Genomic DNA, 26,164 nt, shown 5'->3' with positions numbered 1-26,164 from the left:
GAGAAACGGGAACCCTCTTGCACTGTTGGTGGGAATGAAAACTGGCAGCCATTCTGGAAAACAGTGTGGCGGTGCCTCAAAAAATTAAAAATAGATCTACCCTATGACCCAGCAATAGCACTGCTAGGAATTTACCCAAGGGATACAGAAGTACTGATGCATAGGGGCACTTGTACCCCAATGTTTATAGCAGCACTCTCAATAATAGCCATATTACGGAAAGAGCCTAAATGTCCAACAACTGATGAATGGATAAAGAAATCGTGGTTTATATACACAATGGAATACTATGTGGCAATGAGAAAGAATGAAATATGGCCATTTGTAGCAACGTGGATGGAACTGGAGAATGTTATGCTAAGTGAAAGAAGTCATACAGAGAAAGACAGATACCATATGTTTTCACTCTTACGTGGATCCTGAGAAACTTAACAGAAGACCATGGGGGAGGGGAAGAAAAAAAAAAAGAGAGGGAGCGAGCCAAACCATAAGAGACTCTTAAATACTGAGAACAAACTGAGGGTTGATGGGGAGTGGGAGGGAGGGGAGGGAGAGGAGGGAGGGGAGGGTGGGTGATGGGCATTGAGGAGGGCACCTGTTGGGACGAGCACTGGGTGTTGTATGGAAACCAATCTGACAATAAATTTCATATTAAAAAACAAACAAACAAAAAAGAAATATTTATGTACCACTTATGAATAAAAATTATCTATTTATTACCATATAAGTTAAATTACTTGATTTTCTTGCTGAAAATCTTCCAGTGGCTTCCCCTTGTCTTGAAGTAGCCTGTAAGACCTAAGCAATCTGGCACTTAAGTGCTTCATCACAGTGTATATCACTTTCTGCCTCCACTGCTCCACACTGGTCTACTTCCTGTTTCTCTTCAGGGTATTTACAGTTGCTACTCCTCCTTTTGGAAAGTTCTTCCCCCAGATGTTTACAAGGCTCACTCTTTTACATCACTTAACTCTTGCTCTGATATCCTGTCCTCTGAGAAGTCTTCTTAGACCATTCCTAAAGTGGCTGTCCTGTGTTCTCGCTCTGTTTCCTTAACTGAATTTATTTTTCTTCATGGTATGTATCGCTGCCTTAAATTATAAAATCTTTTGTTTGGCTTATGTCAGGTTCAGTACCTGGCATATAATAAGTTACATTTCAGCAACCGTTTTCCTCAAAAGTCAATGTTTCCAAATCAATCTATTGGATGGGGTTAGACCACGGCGGGGGGCGGGGGGGGGTGCGGGGAGGTGTCACAACTCAACTGCCTTCAGCTGTCAGGTAGGTAAACACACCTTGTATCAGACAACAAGGTGTGGAGGGAGATGGAACTACCTGGAAAGTATAGGCTCCATAAAAGGGCATTCAAATTTTAAATATAACTAAAACACTGTGTTGGCCACATAAAATACATCTAAGGACCAGATTGGGCCTTACCTCTTTGAGTTTACATAGTATATGAATTCATAGATAATGGTAGTTGGCTTTGGAGAAAAAAATATTGTTTCCAATAAATATTTATTCCCATTTCTCTTCCTCCCTTTCTTTTGTCTTCTTTGCCTTAGCATTTTAAGTTAGCACAGTTGATGTGCTTAATTCTTGACTATTCAGCAACCTAATGTTATAAGCAGTGTCCACAAATGAAAATATCTCTAGGCTTTCTAATCACAGAAACAGGGAGCTCCAAACTCAAGAACACAGGGTGAGTTATAAAAATGAGAAGGGAAGGGGCTTGCCAAACACAGACAGAAAACAGAAAATGCCACCTCTAACTTCTGGTACCTACTCTCACGTCTGCAGAGAAGGCTAATTGCCAGAAGAATGATCATCTTATAGGTATGAATAGGGCTAATGAGGCTATGAAGGCTTCACTGGACAACTGGACCCGTTCACTCTGTATTCGTGTGGTCTCTTCCTAGGAAGCTAAGATTGATTTTAGGTGGTGCTTGGATTTTCTGATGTCTTAACTGGTCTGTGATAGGGTTCAGATTGAGTCAATCAATCTGTTATCATCTGCTATTCATATTTCTCTGCAATCAATGTCCATGCCACGTTGCTTCAGGCTGTGATTCACAATCATAAACAGTGGTTTATAGTTATCAACCTTGGTTATAAGAAAAATTGAGCAGGCAGGATGTAATTACATTGTCATGAACTACTAGAAGACCAACACTGAGGATCACAGAAGTCAGGCACATTCTCCCCATTAGCTCCGTGTGTGTGTCCACATCTCTATTTCCCCACCAGCCTTGAGGGAGCTGCAATTTCCTGTGGTTTTACCTGCCTTGTTCAAGTTTCTACCAAATGGGAATAGCATTTTGTGATAGAGATGTCAGAATTTTCAATAGTACTTTATGATTTTTTTGCAAGACAATGATCAGGCTTGTAGTAGTCTGCCATCATTTAGATTAATTTATGGTGGAGCTGTCAAGCCTAGAATTAACAGGGAAAACCTAGGAAAAAATGAATCTGTCAGTTCAAGGCACAGACCTCAATCCTTTAATCACAGCTAAACTCTTACTTCTGGGGCACCAAAGCTGTCCCCACAGCAGGGTGCTATGGCAAGTTTATAATGTCTAAAGGGTAGAAATATGCTCAAATTTCAGTTCATATTGTGTGTTTTCAAGCAACCTCAGCTTGCGGATATTGTTAAACTCTCTGCCTTTTTTTTTTTTTCCTGGAATGATTTGATTACCATCTCAAGGGGCTCTTTAGAATTCATTACTTTCAAAACAGATATTCGAATTTAAGCTTTTACTCATAGGATATTACTTTGGGAAAAGATGACCACATTTTTAGTGGGCTAAAGCAACACTAGAGATATAGCAGATGAATTGGAGATCAAGAAAAATGTTACTGTTGACAGAGTCATCCAGAACAAAAGAACAGAAAGCCCCCAGTAGTGACCAAACCTGTGTGCAAGCTGCCATGTGCTGTTGATTAATTCTAGCTTCTTCACAGACGTCAAGAAAAACAAATTACATCCTAGCTCTTCACACCCATCTATTTTCCAATGTTCAACTGTGTGGAGTATCACCTTTATCAACAAGACTTGATAAACTAAACTTTAAAAATAACTCAAATTGAGGTGCTCCCTGAGTCAAGAAGACAGTATTTTCTCCCAATTACTTTTTTTCTCCACAAAGATAGAAAAGCCATATTTTGATATTTACTTTCAGATTTTGCATATTGTTGTACCCCAAATCTCTATCACATTCTTAGGATGTGTAAATATTTTCTCACAAAGTTTAAGATGGAGTTCATAATAATAGTTCATCTAAAATTCAATATATCTCAAAATCCTAATCTTATATTTGAATGAAATAATGTATTCCTTAAGAGTAGTCACAAATTTAAAAGAAGTAATTTGCCCTACATAGTTGAGTAGGTTATAATGCTATAGATTCTACCATTAGAGTTTCCAAATGTTTCTTAGATATATGAAATAAAGCACAGCTTCAATATTCTAACTGAATAACTCCATCTATATTTCAAATGTTTTCAGTCAATATTCTCCTTCATTTCATATTAACTTACCATTTTAATCACATATGATTGAAAAGCTTAGGATCAGATAACCTGCTGTAAATCATTTATAGTTGTCTCTGCGAAAAACAAATTGTTACATACCATGAAAAAAAAACATTATGTTTATCCTTTTGTGTTAAAAAATACATTTTTGCCCAGTGTCTCTCCTTTTCTCTTAGCTTTTAAAACCAGCCCATCTTCTTTCTTTCAATGTAAACTTTGTGATCTAGAATTTCTGGTCACTTCTCAATCATATACTTGACTAGACCAGTCAAGTAAAGAATGAAATCATTTCAAAATTTTAATAAACCATGAAATGTCTATAAAAGAAGTAAAGTAGTGGGGCGCCTGGGTGGCTCAGTCGGTTAAGCAGCTGACTTCGGCTCAGGTCATGATCTCACAGTTTGTGAGTTCGAGCCCCGTGTCGGGCTCTGTGCTGACAGCTCAGAGCCTGGAGCCTGCTTCGGATTCTGTGTCTCCCTCTCTCTGACCCTCCCCCGTTCATGCTCTGTCTCTCTCTGTCTCAAAAATAAATAAACGTTAAAAAAAAAACTAAAAAAAAAAGAAGTAAAGTAGTTAAAATTTAAACTTGGCTAAGCTTGTGTAGGGATTCTGGAGCCCAAGACTGACAAATAGATACTAGGATTTAGGGGCCCAAAACAGATGTTATAATCTGGAATCATTTTCCACCACTGTGGAAAACAGTATGGAGGTTCCTCAAAAAATTAAAAATAGAACTATTCTATGATCCAGTATTTCCAGTATGATCCAAAGAAAATGAAAACACTAACTCAAAAAGATATGCATTCTTATGTTCACTGAAACACTATTTATAATAGCCAAGAGATGAAAAAAACTTAAGTATACACCAATAAATAAATGGATAAAGAGATTGTGGTGTGTATGTATATATATATATACATATATATATATATATATATATATATATACACACACATATATACCATATATACACATATATATGTATATGATACATACATATATATGCATATGTATATATACACACAATGGAATTGTACTTGTATTTAAAGTGAAAGAAACAGCCATAAATATTTATAAAGACTTCTGTTTCTGCCATTATGGCAGTCTAGTATACACTAGCCTTACAACACAAAATCTAAAAATATTTGATACATATTTTTAAAACTGTAAGAGTATAGAGAATCCACTGGAGTCAGGAATAAACAAACAAAAAACAAGGAATCAAGTGAATATTGGCACCACTGGATTATTAGATTTCTATGTCCTAGAGCTTGAAGGTGGTGGTGGTGGTAGAATTAGACCGGTACTGAGACAAGAACTTGAGCCCGGTGGATCAAAGACTACCTTAAATAAAGATGGAATCCAAAAAGGATTAGGGTCTTGCAGAAAAGGGTAAATTCATGCATGCATATATATGCAATGGAATTATTCATCCATAAAAAAAAGGAAATCTTGCTATTTGCAACAACATGGATGGACCTTCAGGGTAACACAATAACGTTAAGTGAAATAAGTCAAACAGAGAAAGATAAAGTATGGTCTCACTTACATGTGGAATCTAAAAAAGCCTAAAAAATAACAACAAAAAGAAGCTCATAGATACAGAGAATGGATTGATGGTTGCCAGAGGTATGGAGTGAAATGGGTGAAGAAAGTCAAAAGTTATAAAATAAATAAGTCATGGGGGTATAATGTACAGCATAGTGACTATAGTTAATAATACTATATATATGAAAGTTGCTAAGACAGCAGATCTTAGAACTTCTCACCACAAGAAAAAAAATTCTATAACTATGTATGGAGATGGATATTAACTTGACTTATTCTGGTGATCATTTTGAAATATACACAAATATTGGACCATAACATTGCACATCTAAAGCTAACATAATGTTATATGTCAATTTTACCTCAATAAAAATAATTTTTTATTTACTTATTTTTTTAATGTTCATTTATTTTTGAGAGGGAAAGAGAATGTGAGCAGGGGAGAGGCAGAGAGAAAGGGAGACAAAGAATCTGAAGCAGGCTCCAGGCTCTGAGCTGTCAGCACGGAGCCTGACGTGGGACTCAAATTCATGAACTGTGAGATCATGACCTGAGCTGAAGTTGATCACTTAATTGACTGAGCCAACAAGGCACCCCAATAAATAAATTTTTAAAAATAAAAATAAATAAATCCATCACACACACACACACACACACACACACACACACAGAAATTGGAGATTGATTCTGAGCCCAGATGAAATAGTCAGCTTTTAAAAGGAATTCTTACAAGTATCAATATGAAATGGAATGGGTCCAGCTCTAGCAAGGCTGATTTATCTATTTTAGGCACTCTAGTATACTAGTTTCTGGTGTGCTGTAGCATAGTCTGTGAAAAGCTTAAGTAATATTGCCTATTGATGTAATAATAAATATATTTACTTAGATATTTCTTTGTCCAATTCATACTTTAATTTCTTAAAGAATAACAGATGATATCAACTTGTTTTAGATCATTTTTAATTAAAAATGAGATTAATACTAATAAATGTCATTGGATATCTATGAGATACCATACGTTCTATTTTCTACTTTATTTCCTAAATTATATTAATAGATTTATTAACCTCCTAATATTGAAAGACCTGACATGTTAGAAAATCAGCTCTATTAAGTATGACCAAATCACCTCCCATTGGCCTTGAGAAGATAAGCAACATAATAAATATGGTCTAGCAGGCCTTGGAATGCTTGCCTTTTCCTATCACTCCATTTCCTGCTGCATATAGCGAGCGCTGCTGAGTAAGTTTTTACTATATTGGTTACTTTGACATAATTATATTTGAATTGATGTGGGATGATTCTTTAAATAAAACTCCCTTTCAGTAAGAAAAAGAAAAAGAAGTTGGAATATTCAGATCAAATACAAAATAAGTATGTTTGATAGCCTTAAGAAATAAAGAGAAAATTGAAAGCACAAGTTGGGAATGAGACTATCAAAAGCATTCAGGTAGGTCTGGGGAAAAAAAAAACTAAACTAAACACAATTTTAGATAATGCTCATTGAAATAAAATCAATGAGAGTTTTATCTAGAGAAAAATCCAACATAAGGCAGAAGTAGCATTGCATATCCAAAGGAAAAGATGAATGTTACACACTAATCGTTCCAAGAACCCCACAAGGCCAGTTATTATTCCCATTTTACTGATGTGGAAAATATAGCTCAGAGAGACAAGGCATTTGCCCACATTATCCAGAGGTAGTAAATGATGGAGAAATGGATTTGAGCCATTTCCAATGGGTCTGTCCACCTACAAAGATGACCATTAAATAATACAAATGGTGTGACTCTGGTGTGAACGTTCTGTTCTCACTGGAAATCTACTCTTCCTGCTTGCTCTGTCTTGTTCTTGTTTACTTCCTTTGCCTTTGTCCCTAGTATATGCTGCAACTGCTTCTGGTGTACCATTTCTCAGGGTCAGTGCACCCCTAAAGGAAGAACATTTTTTTTTCTAGGGCAGAAAGAGATGATGGCAGAAATAAGGGACTAAGATAAAACTCCTACTACGTGTAGGTTCTTTACATGTGCAAATACAAGATAAGAAAGTCCTGGCTGTTATGGGGCAAGATTAAAGACATAGTTAAGCAATTTGGAAGGCATGTTTTAAATAAAGATTGCCTCGCAATAACTTCCAAATGCTATTCTGGTCCCCTAAGCCTGATCAAAGCTTCTTTTTAAACCAGGCACTGAACATTTTATCTTGGATATAAATTTTTCACTTGTTTTGACATCTCTGAAGATTTTTTTTTAAAACTTGCCAAAAAAAAATCTAAATATATAACGCATTTGTGAGTGCACCTTGAGAGAAATGTATTCTGTATCCAGAACAGCCATCCCACCCCGTGTAGTCAAGCTGTTATCCAAGGAAGGGGCCACAGGCCGTATCTGTGCTGCTGCCTGGAACACACTTTCGGGCTAACCTCTCCCTTGACATCTGGGCTGCTTTCAAATGACTGGTCATCTTCTCAGCCTGCAATCCCCAAGGGTGCCAAAATGGCTTATTCAAGCCCCATTTTACCCCTGGCCAGCCAACTATACTAAATTCATGCTTAGAGCCAAAGAAATGCAGTTTCCTCATAGACCTGGTGTTTCCAGGGAGCAATCCTCTCCCAGAGCTGTGTTACTGATGGAGAAAACCTTCAGTCACTTTAGGTTGGCTGTAGGTCAGCATTTCTTATTCTGAGACATATCTCCTTTTTGAAGCCTATGTAAATTGCAGTGCCTGGGAAAGTCAGACTGCAGGACATCAGCCACACACACAGGGAGACTCCAGATCCCAGCCCAAATCCAGGTTTCTAAAGTGAGCCTGTTTTGTTTGTTTCTGGTTGCTACAACTGTACTTTTTCTGATGTCCTGGGGCCTATGCAGCGTCAGGAACCCCTTCTCAGAAAACAGATCAGCAAATCACACAATGTATGCCAGGAGAACTGATGAACATCTTCAATTCTAAGAAGACTATACATACCCTCAGTCTAGAAATGGGAATCGGGTATTACTCACCATGTCAGATACATGATCTAGAAATAAAAATATTTCCATTCAGGAAGTTTTTTATTTTTTTTATTTTTTATTAAAAAAAATTTTTTTTAATGTTTATTTATTTTCGAGAGAGAGAGAGAGAGACAGAGACAGAGATAGAGTGCGAGCAGGCGAGGAGCAGAGAGAGGGAGACACAGAATCGGAAGCAGGCTCCAGGCTCTGAGCTGAACTGTCAGCACAGAGCCTGACATGGGGCTCGAACTCACAGAGTGTGAGATCATGACCTGAGTTGAAGTCGGATGCCCAACTGACGGAGCCACCCAGGCACCCTCAATTCAGAAAGTTTTTAAAATAAAAAGAATAGCACTAATGTAGGGCAGTTAGCACACTTTTTATATGGGGATTTGTTTTGGGGAAGAGTCTCCAAGTTCCCTAAAAAATCTGCATTCAGACTATTGGCTATAAGGATAGTTATCCATCTACAGGTGGGTTTTCTAGAACAATGGTTCTCAGCTTGAAGGGTTGCCATCATGAATAATATGAAATGCCATCTGACATTCTCATCCCAGAAAAATGGCATTTCAAAGGATAAAGCCAAAGTAACTTGATGCCCCTTGCTGCTGTGTTGGTGACTTCTATGCCACAGCATCTCACACCTGTCCAGTGACCTGCTGATCATTGATCCTTACAGAACTGAAAATCACCCTCTGGGTTCTTTGGGTTCACACAAAGAACACCAAGGTTTGGTTATTCTGAACATTACATACCAAGATGGAGTTCCTGCTTATAACCTATTTTAAAATGTTAGCCACCCCCCCCCCCATTTAAATAACTAATTCTGGAAGCAAGCAGTATGGAGATCAGATACTACCCAGATTTTCCATATAGCTTTTGAACACTGGATTTTAATTCCCAGATAAATAAATCAGACTAACTCAAACATTGGGAGAGATTTTCATGATCAAATTCTATGACACAATGTGTGATCCCTATTCTCTCTTGGAACTATTGAGTCTTACCCTTCTTAGAAAAAAGAAAAATTAGAAGGGACATTTTGGAACTACTCTATAACTATCAGTGTTTGAATGGCTTGGGACTGCTTTTCTTGTTAGTACAACAAATATACTGTTTTGATCTGTTTTAACTAGATATTTTCTTCACAAGTCAACCTTTCCTGCTATTTTAAAGCAGAATATCACATTGTAAAGGACACGGCAAGATTTTAAAAAATTACTCTTATTATAAAAAATGAATAAATGCCTGCCTTCACCTAACTAGACAATTTGAATTTGATGACCCAGAGGAGTTTTCAGAACGAAAGTGAGATAAGTATTTTGGAATTGAGGACATTGCCAGTATAAAAAAGTATTAAGAGAGGGCTATGAAATTCTGCTTTGCATCACTGAGATACCTTTGTGCCCAAGAAGAGGGCTCAAACCTCCAAAAGACAACAGAGTGACAAGTTTGCTGACAAATACCTCATCAAGTGAATTTGAAAAAAAATTAAACCACCAACAGATGGAATGTGTCTGAATGCCCTCCCTGCTGGTGTGTGTGTCACTGAATATCAGCACAGTGTACTGGGGAGGCCCCATAGGATCCTGCCAAGAAGGAAAGCAGCAATGACCCAAATGCACTTCCCTATACAAAACACTCAAGGTTGATGAATACCATGTCTCTGCAACTGGCTTTTGCTGGCTCTTCATATTTCCCTGGGTGCCCTTTCCTCTCCTTAAAAACAAAACAAAACAAAACAAAACAAAACAAAACAAAACAAAACAAAAAAAACACCACCAACAACAACTCCAGAAAATCAGACTATAATTTTGGATCAAAGAAACTTTCCATTTATATTTCCATGAAAAACTTTGGTAAATATCATCTGTAGGTTTAAAGAATCAATCCTCCTGCTCCCTGTAATTAAGTGGGAAAATGAATTAGTGAATGTTTCCAAACACAAGCATTAAAAACAATAAATATGCCTCCATGGTGAAGTTTTCCTTTTGGAGGGGAAGAAGTAACAAAATCTAAATTAAATTAAAGTGGTGTTCTGGGAGCCAAAGTGGTACTACAGCTCAATAAACTAATGTAATTAGACAACCTAAGATTTTTTTTTTCTTCTAGGCTCCAAATCTAAAGCATGGGCTTTGTAAAGGTTCAGGATCATTGTTAGAATCCAATTCAATATTCGAGCTTCTCAAATTCACAGCCGGCACACTCTGCCTTTAAGGTATTGCCTGTCTGATTATCCTGCCAGTCTCCCCATCTCCTAATGGTTTTGTGTAACTTTCAAGTGCAGCAGCCCCCTTTGGAAACTGACAAGTGTTCATTTGGAAATGGAGTCATCAAATGCACGCAGCCTTCAGGAGGCTCCTCTTTTCATGAGAACAAACAAAGGGAAATGTTTTTAGTACAAAATCCCTTTTTAACAAATAAAAAGCCTGTATTGCACTGCAGGGCTGCCCACCTCCACAAAGCCCCGGCTCTTTTTGGTGGCCCTCAGAAGCAAGCTTTTCATTGTATAATTCATCCACGGATAGAGCATCTGCTGGGCTAATGAGCTCTCCTGCAGCCTCTTCTCCCGCAGGCGAATCCCCAAAAGCACAGTCTTAAATCAGATACTGTAAAAGCCAAAAGAGAGAGGAGTGGGGGTAGGGAAGGAGAAAAAAAGTAGGGTAGAGAAAGCCAAGTTAGCAGTAAGCCAATAATCATACCTTGCATCTGGCTTTAGTGAAGTTGTATACTTAAAGATTTTCATCCACACAGTTAATTTCTAAGCTTGTTCTTTCATGGCCAAAGTTCTATTTTGAGTATTGTATCACTGGAGCACACCTCCAATGGAGATTAATGTAATAGATCATCATGGCAGCTGGCTCTTAAATATACTGATAGCAACCTTGACCAGGAACTGATTAGAAAGGGCAGGATTAAGGAGCATTACCTTTTTGCCAGAAAGTGGAACATAACATTGGAAACCTGATGGCTCTGATTCCTGTCCTATTACTAATTTTCTCATGTTTTACACTGTCATCAGTGAGTCTGGCGGACATTATTGGGAAGCTATGTGACAGCATCTAATAAAGTATGTTGGGAGAGAAATCATGGCTCCCCTTTGCACTGATGATCTTTTGGAGAAATACAGTATTGTGGATTATGGGAGGTGGAGGTTGCAAACGCTGATGATACCCATGGCAATTCATCATCAGCCTGCAACTCGCCAGTGATCTACAGCTATAAAGGAATACCTTCCAGGAGGGACGGGGATGGAGAGTCTGTCTTATTCATGTTAGCAAAGATGTTCTAGAGAGGATTGTCTGATTATTTATTGGTTGTTCTAAATCCCTGAACACAATTTTAGGACACTGTCCATCTCTGTGCAGTGTGAAGCCTCTGTAGAATGTTCTGCCTTTAGAAGTGTCCAACGGGGTTGCATTAAAACAGCACAGACTATGTTACGAGTGGTTTAGTGATGAATTTGTAGGATTCAAAAGGCCAGAGGAGCATTAGTAATGTTGGGGTTAACAGAGGCAGCTCATTTTAGAAATGTGGTATTTGAGTTTTTCAACATCATCCAAAGTAGGTTCACCACATTCTTTTTAACAAACTCTCCAGCACAGAGCAGATGGTTCCTCTATTAACAACCATTTGCATTTAACATATTGCAATGATTTATGTACCACATGCCACTGAGCAAAGCAAAAACATTCAGTAGCGACTAATTAGTTGACTGTAAAGACACATATCTCAATGTACAGAGCCCTCCTCTATGTTTTTTTCATTTTTTATAGTTTAGTATTTTATCTGTGTAAAGCATTTAAATCTGAACTATGACATTCATCTTTCAATTATGGTAGTGGTATAATTATGGTTTTATTAATGCCTTGGTTATACTCTTTTTGGGGTGGGTGGTTGAGATTTGTATGTCAAAATTTCTCTGGGGACTGATCGGTCAGTCACATTTTATTGCCAAGGTGGTAGAACGCTTGTAAGTTACTACCAAACCCACCAAAATGCTTATTTTAAGAAGTCCACTTTGCCTTGAGAATAGAATAGAATAGAATAGAATAGAATAGAATAGAATAGAATATATACTAGAGATGAAATAAGACTACTAGTCAAAAAAGATGACTTACGAAGAGTGATTAATTTTAATTGGATTTGAGTGTCATTTATTAATACACAATACCTTTTGTATCAGATCTTCTCCACTATACTGTCTACCTTAGTGAGCTCACATAATTTTCTTCCCTCCCCTGCTAAATCCCTGCTTCAATTCCCTCACAACTCATGGGTTTGCCTCTGAACTGGATGTGGTTCTTAAGTTGGTAAGCCCTGAACTTCCCCAGGACACAAGGGGTTTTGCTGCCTTTTAAAAGCAGATTACCTGAAGCCAGAGAAGAAACTGAAGTACAAATTGTATTAATTCTTGCAATCTATGGAAGAGAAGTCTTAAACTCTTTCTGTCTTAGATGATCCTGAGACATTTTCGTCTCCTTTTTGCTGACCAACAGGGTCAATGGACATTATAATACTGTCACTGTGTGTCAAGGTGACAGCGTTAGGACTGTAGGATGAACCAATGAATCTTTAATACCTACAGTTTTCATTCTCAAGGGTTATCCATGCAAAATGTCAAAGTAGGCCATCCATCATCGGGAGGATAAATACATGTCTGCAACCCAGAGGAAATGGGGTATAATATAACTGCATTTAGCCAGGACTCAAGGAGCCAACCTTAGAAAACCTGAACTTGCCCTGCTCTTTTTACAATTCCCAGTTTTAATTTTCGTGGTGATCTCTACTGTCAGAGAACCCTAGAAATATGGTAATGATAAATTTAACCTGCTTAAGTCTTTAAAGGAAAAGGAAGCAATAAAGACAGAGAATGTAAGTGCATTAATGAAGGTACAATAGAATATGAATTATATATTAGTATAAACAGTCCAGCAATATAAGAAAGTGGAAAGAATTAGTAGACAAAAAAATATTAATGACTGAAGTCTATCAGGTACCAAATGGAAGAGCTTAGATTTGAACCCAGGTCTTTCCTGCTTCAAGCCCCCTCTACTGCCTCTCCATGTAAACCAGAGTTGCTTAGAAGCATATGCTTCAACTTAATATTTTCTTATTTTAGTTTGTATCAAAAACTCAACTGTGGTGTGATTTCCTTTGGCATTTTATTTTGGTAGTAAAATAATATTGGAATCTTTAGATATGCTGTTGTTAGTAGCAAAATCTAATAGAATAATCAATATCAAGGAAAAGAGCAAATAATCAAATTGCAAAGAAGACTCTTGGTTTAAATTCATCAATGCTAAGCAAATATAAAGTGTATAACCCTGAGAGATATCTTTTTGCTTCTGCAGGACTCTAGTTTTCCATAAATAACATTTATATTTAATGAAAACAGGATTAACTTTGTATTGAAAATTGAGCCTGTCATTCAGTCTGATTAAACAACATGCGGTCTTGCAAATCCACATTTTACTCAGTATTTTTGTGTGTTTCTACTGTGAATAAATTTTCTGGATATACCTATATTAGGGAAAGAAGAAGGAAAACATGTCTTTCTAAGTGTGTACTGGTACTAAAATAGGACACTGGACAATTTCACCCCTTAGATAATATTCAACCATTTTTAATCAATTAATAACAACCTCATATGGTTCAACCTAATATATGGAAGTAATTGTTTAGAAATAACCCCGATGCAGGGTGCCTGGCTGGCTCAGTCGGTTAAGCGTCCGACTTTGGCTCAGGTCATGATCTCACAGCTCATGAGTTCCAGCCCTGTGTCAGGCTCTGTGCTGACAGCTCAGAGCCTGGAGCCGGCTCAAAATTTGTGTCTCCCTCTCTCTCTGCCCCTCCCCTGCTCACATTCTGTCTCTGTCTCTGTCTCTGTCTCTCTCTCAAAAATAAATAAACATTAAAAAACAAATTAGAAATAACCCCAATGCAAAAGAGACTATCAGAAGGTCCTCTAGAAACCTTCTCCCATCCCACCCTCCTCCTCCTTACTAGTGTTACTACAGTAATCATATCTGTATCCCTATCACTACACAGATCACACGGCCTTATAATTTTCTTTGTGAAATGTCTATCAGTCGGTGCAGATGGTAGCAGTTTGAAGACAGGGACTGTGGCTTTTCATTTTTGTATCTCCAGGAATTGGCACACTATCAGGAACAAGTAAGCACTAAACATTTAAATGCTTGCATTTATTTGTATTGCATTTTGTGTCGTCATCGTCTTCTTCTTCTTTTGCATTTTTTTCAATTCTTGAAAGGGAGGTAATATAGGTATCATTATTTCTCCAGTTACAGTGCTGGAACTAGAGTTTGTGTGGTTCAATCCTCAATTAAATGATCTTTTACCCTTTTTTTCTTACATATTGTCATGTTCTCAAAAAGACTTGTAATATCACTTCTACTTAACTAAATATAACTAGTTTTTCTATTCACTTTTAAGATATAAGCAAATTATTATTAAAACTGCAAAATGTCTCCATTGCATTAGCATGTTTAATCAAATGGTTATGCTATTTCCAAAAAGGACTCCTTTCCTTTTTAAATTACCATATATTTCTGACATTCCTTGGCTATTTGAAGTTTTTGTTATGCTTTATGGGATTTTGCACATTTTACATTCTATGTAGTGCTAAGGTTAAATAAGTGGTTGTCATGCTCTCATTTAATATCAACACTACATACTTTTCAACATGCTTTATCTCTTCCTCTAAATGGGTAACTCTGGAACACAGCAAAGGCCCCACCTTATAGATTATGTTCTGCTGACTCCCAATCTCATAATGACTAGAGAAGTGGGCAGAGCTGTGAGAAACAAAGAGCATTTGAATGGCTCTGGTGACTTGGGGACATTCCTCTCAACCAAGACGGCCATGTGCTCTACCCTTTATTCTCTCTGATCTGTAATCAGCCATGAAGCTGGCCTATAAAAAGTGCTTCTGAAGTGGATGAGATTTCCCAGCTGATCTGCTCATCTTGGGTAGGAGTGCAGAAAGATGCAACATGCTATTAAAGACTTGCAAGTTTCAGCTTTCCTGAGAAACATCACAAATTTTTTTTCTTCTTTTTAAAATGTTTATTTATTTATTTATTTTGAAAGAGAGAAAAAAAGAGGCAGAGAGAGGGGGACAGAATCTCAAGCAGGCTTCATGCTGAGTGTGGAGCCCAACATGGGGCTTGATCTCACGACCCATGAGATCATGACCTGAGCCAAAATCAAAAGTGGGACACTTAACCAAGTGAGCCACCCAGGCGCCCCAAATTTTTTTTCTTTACAAAAATTTTTCCAAAGGAAATAAAACATTCCATTCAAAATATTTCTGTAATATACTTTCCATCTAAAAATCCTATTTTTTATGCTTATGTTATTGGTATACTTTCTAGCTGAGCTGGAAAACTCATTGAAGAGTCCAACCATTGCCCTAAATACCAGTTATTAATGGTCTGAATGCATTCAAGGTTATACACAGGAAAAGAATACTTTCTAGGTATTCTGGTGTCATTCAGAATTACTGGGTTGCAATCAACAAAGATATTAATTATTGCTATCTGCTTGCTTCTAAAAAATATTTTTCCATTGATGGAATTTTAAAATGTAAAATAGCAATCTATTTTATTTGTAGGTCATCAATAAGCCAATTTGCTCATGTAGCAACTAACAAATACTTATCATATCTATATCTCCTGTTTCATGTTCTTACAGTCTCATGATTCCAATTTCCTATAGGTCATTACCACGTTTAAAAAAAAATTTTTTTACATTTTTATTTATTTTTGAGAGACAGAGAGAGACAGAGAACAAGTGTGGGAGGGGCAGAGAGAGAATGAGACACAGAATCCAAAGCAGGCCCCAGGCTCTGAGCTGTCAGCACAGAGCCCGACGTGGGGCTTGAACCCACGAACCATGAGATCATGACCTGAGCTGAAGTCAGACACCCAACTGACTGAGCCACTCAGGTGCCCCATTACCACGTTTAAAAAAAAATGTTTTTATTTATTTTTTGGGGGGGAGGGGCAGACAGAGAGGGAGACAGAGGATCTAAAGTGGGCTCTGTGCGGAGAGCAGAGAAGCTGATGTGGGGCTCCAACTCATGAATCGTGTCATGAGCCAAAATTGGACACTCGACTAGACCACCCAGGCACCCCAGGCCATTACCACTTTTGAGTTAAGTTAAAATATGAGCTCACTGTAGTCTTAAATAGGTGTCCATCTCAATTTCTAAAATATTAATAATGGCCCCATGACCCTTCTAGCTCCCTGGGATGAAAAATTTGGTCATACATTGTAGATACCTCTGTCTCTTTCTACACTTCACCACTGATGTCCTCAGGTCCCCGCAGAAAGGGTCACTGCCCTGCACTCTGACTTTAGAAGGTCCCCTATATCACAGTATAGAAACATTTTTAAAAAATGTTGTTTTCTTAAAATTTTTTGAAAGTTTGGTAACAGATCAAGCAGTTAGGAATCATGGAGGGGGACTTGAGATTTTACCTGAACCTCATCAACATCTCACCAGAAGATTTAGGGCTGAGAGAGCTTCAGTAGCTATGTTGGGTGTAGGGGGAGTGGAAGGCGGGAAGAAAAATCTGAGCCTCTGCTTGTATTTTTGTTTTTACTTTTAAAAAATACTGCGCACCCCAAATTACCCAAAGTAGATGTCTAGGCAGATAGGCTCCCCAGATAACTGTGTTTCTTCCCTTTCCCGACCTTCCCTTTCCTCACCTACTTGGAGCTAACACTGTACCACTTCATGTCAAATGTAAGAACTTGCAAACATATAGATCCATTTATCCCCTCTTCCCATGCTTTATGCTGTAGTTACCTTGTTTTATATCCATGTTATAAACCTCATATTAAAATGCTATACATTTTCTTACACAACCATATATTTTAAAGAAATAAAGTGGAAAAATATTCATATATTTTCAATTTCCAGTGTTCTTCATTGCTTCCCAATGTTCTAAGATTTATCTGGTATCACTTCCTTTTGGCCTGAGAAGCTTCTTTCAGCATTTCTTCTAGTACAGGCCTGCTGGCGATGAATTCTCTTGGTCTTCTTTTATCTTTATTATTCTTTTAATAAGCCCTCATTTGTAAGAGATATTTTCACTGGACAGAGAATTCTGGGGTGAGAGGGTTTTTTCTTTTTCTTTTTTCTTTCAGCCCTGTAAAAATGTTCTTCCCCTGTCTTCTGGTCTTGCTTGCCTCTGATGAGATTTTCAGTGGTCATTTGAATTGTTGCTTGCTTATATGTAATGTGTCTTTTCACCTCTTTCTGCTTTCAAGATTTTCTCCTTATCATTTGATTTCAGTGGTTTGCATATGATATGCCTAGAGGCTGCTTTCTTGATAGTCATCTTGCTTGGGGTTCACTGTAACTTTATGCCATTGGGAAAATTTTGGACATTACTTCCTCAAATACTTTTGCTGCCCCATTTTCTCTCTTTTATCTTTCTGGGACTCCTATTACATATCTATTGGACCTTTAGATATTGTCCTAAAAGTCCCTGAAACTGGATTCATTCTTTTTTCTACCTTCTTTCTCACTGTTTTCTGATTTGGATAATTCTACAGATGTATTGTTAAGGTCACTGATTCTTTCTTCTTATCAGCTCCAATCAACTCTTAAGTATATGTGGTAAAATTTTATAGAAAAATATGCTTTTTCAGTACTAGAACTTCTGTTTGGTTACTTTTTGTATTCTCTGTTTCCCTGTAGGTATTTCATATAATTATTTATTAACATCACATTCTCCTACATCCTTTGGTATTGTTATAATAACTGCTTTAAAATCCTTGTGTGCTAATTCTTATACTTTCGTCATGTAGAGTTTGGTCTCAGTTGTCTATTCTTTAGAATGTGGGATATCTTTTTCTTTCTTCATATATTGCGTAATTTTTAAATTGTATCTGGATATTATGAATGATACTTTGTAGAGACTCTAGATTCTGTTATGTTCTTCTGAAGAGTATTGATTTTACTTATTTGTTTTAGGGGGCAGGGACTGTGACTAAATTCAACCTGCACACTGTAAACTGTCTCCTATGCGATATGAGTCAAAATCTCAGTTCAGTTCTTTTAGCTTTAGCCACGCTGCTTGGAGGCTATCCCATGCATTAGGGATTCAGGAGTTCACCAGAGATTTAGGCAGAGTTTATATATACAGTATTTGAGGTTTCTCCATCTCTGTCTCTTTCCTTTTCATATTTCTGTCTTGACATTTTAGTTGTTGTGGTGGCCTCAATCTGTCCTCTGGTATTTCAAGCCAATAAAAGAAGAGGATTTTCCATCCTGGTTTTAACTACACCCCGTTCCCTATCATGCATGGCACAGACTAAGACCTGCCCTTAGGGGAAAAACTGAAAAGAGGTGAAAGTCCCTCAATGCCTTTGACTCCCCTCCAGTATCTGCCTGCTTCTTATCTCTCTCTAAAGTCTTCAAATAATTGTTTTTATTTTTAGTCCATAGTTTGTAGTTATTATTGGCAGGAGAGTTAGCATGATAGGAAATGCCATTACCAGAAGGAGAGCACTTGATGTCATTTTGGGAGGTTCTTAGAACTACCTGGAAATCTTGGAATGGAGAAGTGAGAATGGAGAGAAGAACCTTCTTGCATTGGTTTGCTCGCCTGGGTAGGTTTCCATCCCAAGTCCAGGCAGATCAGTCACCACTTATGAGTCTTGGACCCAGATACAGTGTCTACTTTCCTCCAGCAGTACCATGTTGCCATCAATCTTCCACACAGCAGAACTGTCTGGGTTGAGATGGTGGCTCCTTTAATTACACATTGGAGAGTGGGCTATGGGGTCCACGGTGGGAAAATGGGCCAGTCAGAGGTATAATTCAATGTATAACATTATTATTTAGGCATATAGTATTTCATTTGTATTCTTTCCCCACCTTGAAAATATTAGGGACAGACTTGGGTATTATTAAAACCTATTTTTCATCTCTCCTTCTATTCTGAATGACAGCTTTGCTAGGTAAAGGATTCTTGGCTACATATGTTTCCTATTCAGCACATTGAATATTTCCTGCCACTCCCTTCTGGCCTGCCAAGTTTCAATGGACAGGTCTGCTACTACCATTATGTGTCTACCCTTATAGGTTAAGGCCCATTTCTCCCTAGCTTCTTTCAGAAATCTCTCTTTATCTTTGTATTTTGCCAGTTTCACTATGATATGCCATGGAGAAGACCTATTCTGTTAAATTTGAAGGGAGTTTTCAGTGCCTCCTGGATTTGGATGTCTGCCTTCTTCCCTAAATTAGGGAAGTTCTCAGCTATAATTTATTCAAGTAAACCTTCTGTCCCTTTCTTGCTCTCTTCTTCTGGAACTCCTATGATACAGATATTATGTTTCATTGAATCACTTACATCTCTAATTCTCCCCTTGTGGTCTAGTATTTTCTTATCTCTTTTTCTTGGTTTCATTGTTTTCCATAATTTTATCTTCTATTTTTTTTTAATGTTTATTTATTTTTGAGAGACAGAGAGACAGAGACAAGGCACAAGTTGGGGAGGGGCAGAGGGAGACAGAAACACAGAATCAGAAGCAGGCTCCAGGCCCCAAGCCTTCAGCACTGAGCCCGATGTGGGGCTCAAACCCGCAAACTATGATATCATGACCTGAGCTGAAGTTAGAAGCTTAACTGACTTAGCCACCCAGGCGCCCCCATAATTTTATCTTCTATTTCACTTATTCTCTCCTTTGCTCCCCCCACCCTTGATGTCATACATCTAGTTTATTTTGCAGCTAGCATTTCTTAATTCATCATGAGTATTTCTTAGTTCCTTGATCTCAGCAGCAATAGATTTACAGCATTTCTTAATTCATCATGAGTATTTCTTAGTTCCTTGATCTCAGCAGCAATAGATTCTCTGCTGTCTTCTATGCTTTTTTCAAGCCCAGCTATTAATCTTATGACTATTATTCTAAATTTTTGCTCAAATATGTTGTTTATATCTGTTTTGAGCAATTCTCTAGCTGTCATTTCTTCCTGGAATTTCTTCTGAGGAGAATTCTTTCGTTTCATCATTTTGGTCAGTTTTCTGTCCCTTACGTGTTTTAATAGCTCATTATGTGTCCTGCACCTGCAAGCACTATTATATTAAAATGGGGTCATACACTGTCTGGGGCCTGGCCCTTCAGGAGGTGTTTTTGGAATGTGTTGCTTGTTCTCTGTTGTTGTGACTCTGGTTGCTTTATCTCCCTACTCATAGTGGTGGTTTGGACCTACCACCAAGTGTGCTTTGATTTGTTTTTTGAAGTAACCCAGCTATATGACCTTGAGAAGACTACTTCATGTATATGAGCATGAGTCTCCACCTCTCAGCCTCCTGGAAGGGACTGACTAAGGTTTGACCCAAATGGGGTATAACTTAGGGTGCAGGCAGCCCAGGGTACTCTGGCCTGGATGCTGCCTGTGGGAGCTGTGTAGGTGGCCAGAGGAGTGCACAGCCCCAACTCAATGGCTCTGCCCATTTCCCTGTGCCTCCACCATGCCGGCTGAGGCTTCCTTTCTATTGTCAGTCATCACCTTTCATGATGTTTATTGCAACAGTCAATAAGGTTCTTCTTTCAAGCCATTGTACACACAGACAGTAGTATAATCTTTTTAGTGTTTTTAAAAATATTTTCATCTTCCCCAATATACATTATACACAGACCTACAGTTTTTCCTCATTGCTTACCTCAAGCAATGAAATCAAAACTTAGTCTGATATTGAATATCCTCTACTACTATTACTGTGCCTGCCCTTTAAGCCCACTTTTGTAATTGCTCTCCATCTCTCCTGTACACAGAGAATCCCCTCTGCCCATTAACTATCTGTTTGACAAAATATGGTTTCCTCCAACTAGCATGTATTCCCTTCCTTATGAAGCCCCTTACAAACTCAAACCCTGCTCAAAATCTTTCTTCATCTCAAAGCCAAAAATAATATTAAAAATAGCAAAGGGCTAAGAATGTTAAATATGTTAGAATTTCTGTGCTTTACTTGAGTCAATAGGTTTTATGTTTTTGCTGTTACTTAATTTAATTTACTTTTTACGTGGTAAAATACACATAACATAGAATTTACTATTTTAACTATTTTTAAGTGTACACTTTTGTGACATTAAGTATATTCTTATTGTTGTATGACATTCACATTTGTTGTTGGATTGTAAGTTTGTTATATTTTCTGGATAACAATTCCTTACCAGATATATGATTTGCAAGTATTTTTTCCCATTGTGGGGGTTGCCTTCCACTTTTGATAGTGTCCTTCAATATGTGAAAGGTTTTAAATTTGATTTTTTCTTTTGTTGCTTGTGTTTTTGGTATCACATTCCAGGAATCATTGCCAAATCCAATGTAATGAAGTTGTCCCCTTATGTTTTTTCCTAAAGGTTTCATAGGTATAGCTCTTATATTTTGGTCTCTGATCCATTCTGATATGGTTTAAGATAAGGATCTAAATTCCTTTTTTTTTGCATGTGGATATCCAGTTTTCCCAATACCATTTGTTCCAAAGGCCTTTGAGTGGGATTGGCACCCTTCTCACAAATCATTTAGTTATATATGCAAGGGTTTATTTCTGGACTCTATTATATTCAATTGCTCTATAAGTCTATCTGTATGCTGATATGCACTGTTTTGATTACTATAGCTTTGTAGTAAGTTTTGAAATAAAAAAGGATAAAACTTCCAACTTCAAGATTGTTTTCAAGATTGTTCTGGCTATTCAGAGTTACTTGAGATTCCCTATGAATTTTATAATGAGTTTTTCTACTTTCTCAATAACTGTCATTAGGATTTTGATAAGAGATTGCACTGATTCTATAGATCTCTTTGGCTAATACTGACATCTTAACATCTTTCAACTCATGAACATGAGATTTCTTAATCATTTCTTTGTCTCCTTCAATTTCTTTAAGCAATGTTTTATAGCTTTTAGTGTTTTAGTTTTTTAGTTTTTAGCCTTTTGATTAAGTTTATTCCTAAGTATTTTATTCTTTTTGATGCTGCTGTAAATGGAATTGTTTTCTTAATTTATGCTTTGGATTGTTCATTGTCAGTGTATACAAGCACAACAAATTTTTTTTTTGTTGGCATATTACTCCTTTATTAGAAATTGTAAGTGAGAAATTATTTCAACACCTGAAGACCAAACTACAACAGAAGATTCCATGGGTTCAAGATTTTGAGACATCTTGGAAAGAGTTTTCTGTAAAGTATATCCTTTCCGAGGCATGGCAACATCACTCTTCTTTAAAAAAGTTACTGGACAGACATCATTTCCACCATCACCTATATAAACAATTCGTGTATAATTCACTCCCTGCTGTGACTGTTTATCTATAAATTCTACCAAAACTACGTTTTTGCAAAGATTTTTTGGGCACCTACTGCAAGAATGAGCATGGTAATTTTCCACAGTGAGATGACCATTGCTATCAAAAGCTGCTGGATTTGTAAACACTTTATCAAATACATCATGAAAACCGGCAGCTTCTAAAACCCAATCTATGAAGACTGAATTTGAATCTGAAATAATGATGCAGTCAAATTTATCCTCGTTCTTCCTTACAAAGTTCAAAAGTTCCACCATCCCCAGAGTGAACGGCATTGATGTCACTGCTCTTTTCATTTCATCTTCTCTTACACCTTCATCTCCCAAATACTTAAAGACTCTGCCCATAAATTCTGTCCAAAATCCTTTTTCATAAGAATCTTGTAGTTCAATAGGAAGCTTTTTCTCTGGAGCACACTGTACAATCCAGGTGTCACTATTATCATCTATGATTGTATTGTCAAAGTCAAAAACGAGCAAAATTTTCATGGTTCCCAAAGCAAATTTGGGTTATCCAGCATTATTATGGTGGTACCTCTGAAAGAAAACCTGCCGGCCCGCCCCGAACGTAGGTGCAGGCACCTCGTTGGGGGTCATCTCCTGTGAGGATCGCGTTGGATGAGGCTGGGAGCACCCGGCCGGGCCGGGTCCCCAGAGCTCCTCGCCAACCCAGACGTTGGCAGCCGTCCTGGCCTCCCAGCCGCTTCCGCGGACTCTGCCCTCCGACCTTCCACAACAAATTTTTGTGTGTTGATTTTGTATCCTGTAACTTTGCTAAATTTTAACTTTATTTTTAAAACTAATTTTATTCAATGATATGTCCTATGAATGAAATGTGAAAACTACAGAAAAGCACAAATAAATAATATTACCCACAATTCCATGATTCTGAGCTAGCCATGCACTATGTTCTTTCATTTTCTTCCCCCCCCCCCCATCATAACTGTTAATAGTTTTAGTCCCATTCTGTTACTTAAGAGCATATAATGAACTTGAGTTATTTTAGTAAAGACATATGTTCATAAAAGGTCACTGCCTGTCTCCATGTCTCCTCAGCTCAAATTTCTTGAAACCCAACCCTGACTCTATCAATATTTAAAGGCCTCATTTACAAGTTGTAAGATGGTTTTTATATAATTTTTAGCTCTTTAGTTGCGGAACCCAAGAGACAAACCTCATTTGAAGACAGCTTTGGGACACATAGTGATATTGTAATTTTACTAAATATTTCTTAAGGGTGGACAAAAGGGTCCACTTCTTTTCATGGACTTGTTCTCACCCAGGGAGGAAATTATGAGTCAGAATTTTTGGTCTTAAAGCACGAATCAGACGATAATAAAAGAGACGTGTGTGTCTGGGTACAGTGATACTCATTTATCCTGAATAGATATATGACTCTGATATCTGAGATAGATAAATTTTATTCTCTATCTTTTGACAATTGGTTGAAGCTTTGCAATTTTGGTGTTTTAGAAAAGTGGCATTACCAAAAATTTGGGCTTGGCTCCAGTTCCCTTATGGTCTTATTAAGGAATACACAAATGTGGTCAAAGGATGTCAAGCGATCGCTTCTTGGCCTTTTGGCTAAAATCAAGTGTAGGATGTCAAGTGAAAGGGTATAGATGCTTAGAATTGTTGTTTTACATGATGCTCAAAAGGGTATTCCACAGACATTCATTCACTCTGTCAGTAAGTATTTATTGAATCCCTACTACGTGCCAGGCCCAGTTCTAGTTACTGGAAACAGGTCAGTGGATAAAATACAACAAGTTCCATCTGGCTCTAATTCCTGGTTATGCAACAGTATCATCCTTGGCTAATTGACTTAACTATTCTGTTTCACATTTGAAAATGAGGGAGTTAGATTATATTATCTCATGGTTTCTTTCAGTTCTAAAAGAAATTATTTCATAGTGCTATGATTCTGACTATTTGGCATACACACTGCCTATATAATTCCAGTTCAGGAGTTCATAATGCTATCTACTCCCAATTTGACAAATTGTTGACTTCTCCTCCCATCATCTCTTGGCCCACCCTCCGCCTATCTGTTCTCTGTTCCCAGCAGCACTGGAAAACCTATAATTACACATGGATATCACCAGTATGTTATAATAGCTTCACTTCCCTGATATTCTGCTAAGACCAAATGAGTAAAAGCAGACAGGGCAGCAACACAATTCCCAGACAAGGTGATATCCCTTAGCTGTACACTATTTTTATTTTTACTGGGCTCTCATTTGTTATTCATTAGCACTCCTAAGGGACAAAAGAAAGGCAATATGCATTTAACTAAAATCAGCCCGTGGTTTCAAGAATATCTTCCAAAGCAAATGAAAAAAATAAAAAAGAGTATATTAAATATGAGTTAATCTTATTTTCCTTTAAATACATGATTTTAGTTTATTGCTGTAATTAGAGTTTGAGAAGTTTACATTTGAGAGAAATAGAAATCTTCCAACATCTCTATTTATCTCTGAAACATACCAGATTGTACCACTTGGCATTTCATTTTTTACATCTTTGCTGACTCTTCCATCACAATTTCTCAAACTTAAAAACAAAACAAATATCCCTATCTATTCCAATACTGTACTTAATTTCCTATCTTAAAGAACGATACACAGTACTCCCCTAGGTTCAAAAAATAAGAGCAACAGTTAAAAAAAGAAAGGCACTCCCTATCAAGGCCATACTTTCCTTAAGATAGTCTCATTTTTTCACTCAAGGTAGCAATAATATAGGAAAGATGATAGCTAAAATTAGACTTTGCTGGGAAATATCAATCTGTTCTCAGCACTGCAAATAGTTCAAACACACACACAGACACACACACACATGATGTTTTCATTTATTTCCTTATATCATAGGAAAAGTCCAATAATATTAGAGACTTAAGTGAAGAAATTTTGCTACCGACATGATTTCTACTGATGCTAGTTATATGGGGTATTAATAGAGGCTTTTTGGCGAAGTTTGGGAGGCTCTGGGTAAGTAAAATGGAAATGTTTTCCTTATTATAGGATAATCTGCTAATACATATTGTGATTCTCCTAGAAGGAAATACTGCAAACATTTCCAAAATATATTTGACCATTATGGGCTTTATTTGAAGAGTAATTCTCAGAAACTAATGTAGTGTAACATTCTTACTTCGTAGATGAGGAGACTTTGCTCACAGTTGCTGGGGCTTGCCCTGAGCTCACACAGTTATTAGCATAATAGAGCTACAACTATTTCTCTTGACTCCTAGCAAATGTTTCCTTCTAAAGAAAGACAAAAATGATTTGAGATCCTAATGTTCTGTCCTCTGTCATCTCAGTACATTCCTAATACAATATCAGTTGTCTTAGTACCAGTCACAAAGTTAGCAAGAGTTGACACAATAGCTATCCTAATTGAACAATTTTCTGGATTGGGACCTGTGAACCAATGGGATTTGTGAAGCTCCTATATCACAGACTTAAAACCTAGTCTATCCATTCACCCAGTGATTTTCAAGTTGAATTTCAGGAGAAATTCATTTCCCCAAACATAAGTATTTAAATTTCTTCCTTTTCCCCTTGCCACTGATTCAGTGACCTTATTTAGATAGTTTTCTTACCTATAAAAAGGAGGCAGAAATAGCAATGATTTATATGTGGTGTAGTCAGTTCTGGTTAAACTAAAATATTTAATTCCAAAAGTCACTTAATTGAAATACAGACCTATATTGCAATGAAATCAACATATTTTACATAA

General features: G+C 37.3%; 2 protein-coding genes across 10 annotated transcripts in view; both read right to left on the bottom strand.

Annotated features, from left to right (window-relative positions):
• NTNG1 (netrin G1) overlaps nucleotides 1–26,164 on the bottom strand; it is a 338,068-nt gene that overhangs the window by 115,128 nt on the left and 196,776 nt on the right. The window lies entirely within an intron of this gene.
• Nucleotides 22,179–23,286, bottom strand: LOC101093877 (pyridoxal phosphate phosphatase PHOSPHO2). The gene is made up of 2 exons (XM_003990381.6): nucleotides 23,006–23,286; nucleotides 22,179–22,972 (listed from the first exon to the last, which is right to left on the bottom strand). Exon 2 carries the CDS (start codon nucleotides 22,910–22,912, stop codon nucleotides 22,187–22,189), a length of 726 nt encoding a protein of 241 aa, XP_003990430.2. The 5' UTR covers nucleotides 22,913–22,972; nucleotides 23,006–23,286; the 3' UTR covers nucleotides 22,179–22,186.

The sequence above is a fragment of the Felis catus genome, chromosome C1, assembly GCF_018350175.1.
Source record: "Felis catus isolate Fca126 chromosome C1, F.catus_Fca126_mat1.0, whole genome shotgun sequence".
Lineage (NCBI taxonomy): Eukaryota > Metazoa > Chordata > Mammalia > Carnivora > Felidae > Felis > Felis catus.
This window is presented reverse-complemented; position numbering and strand designations above follow the sequence as displayed.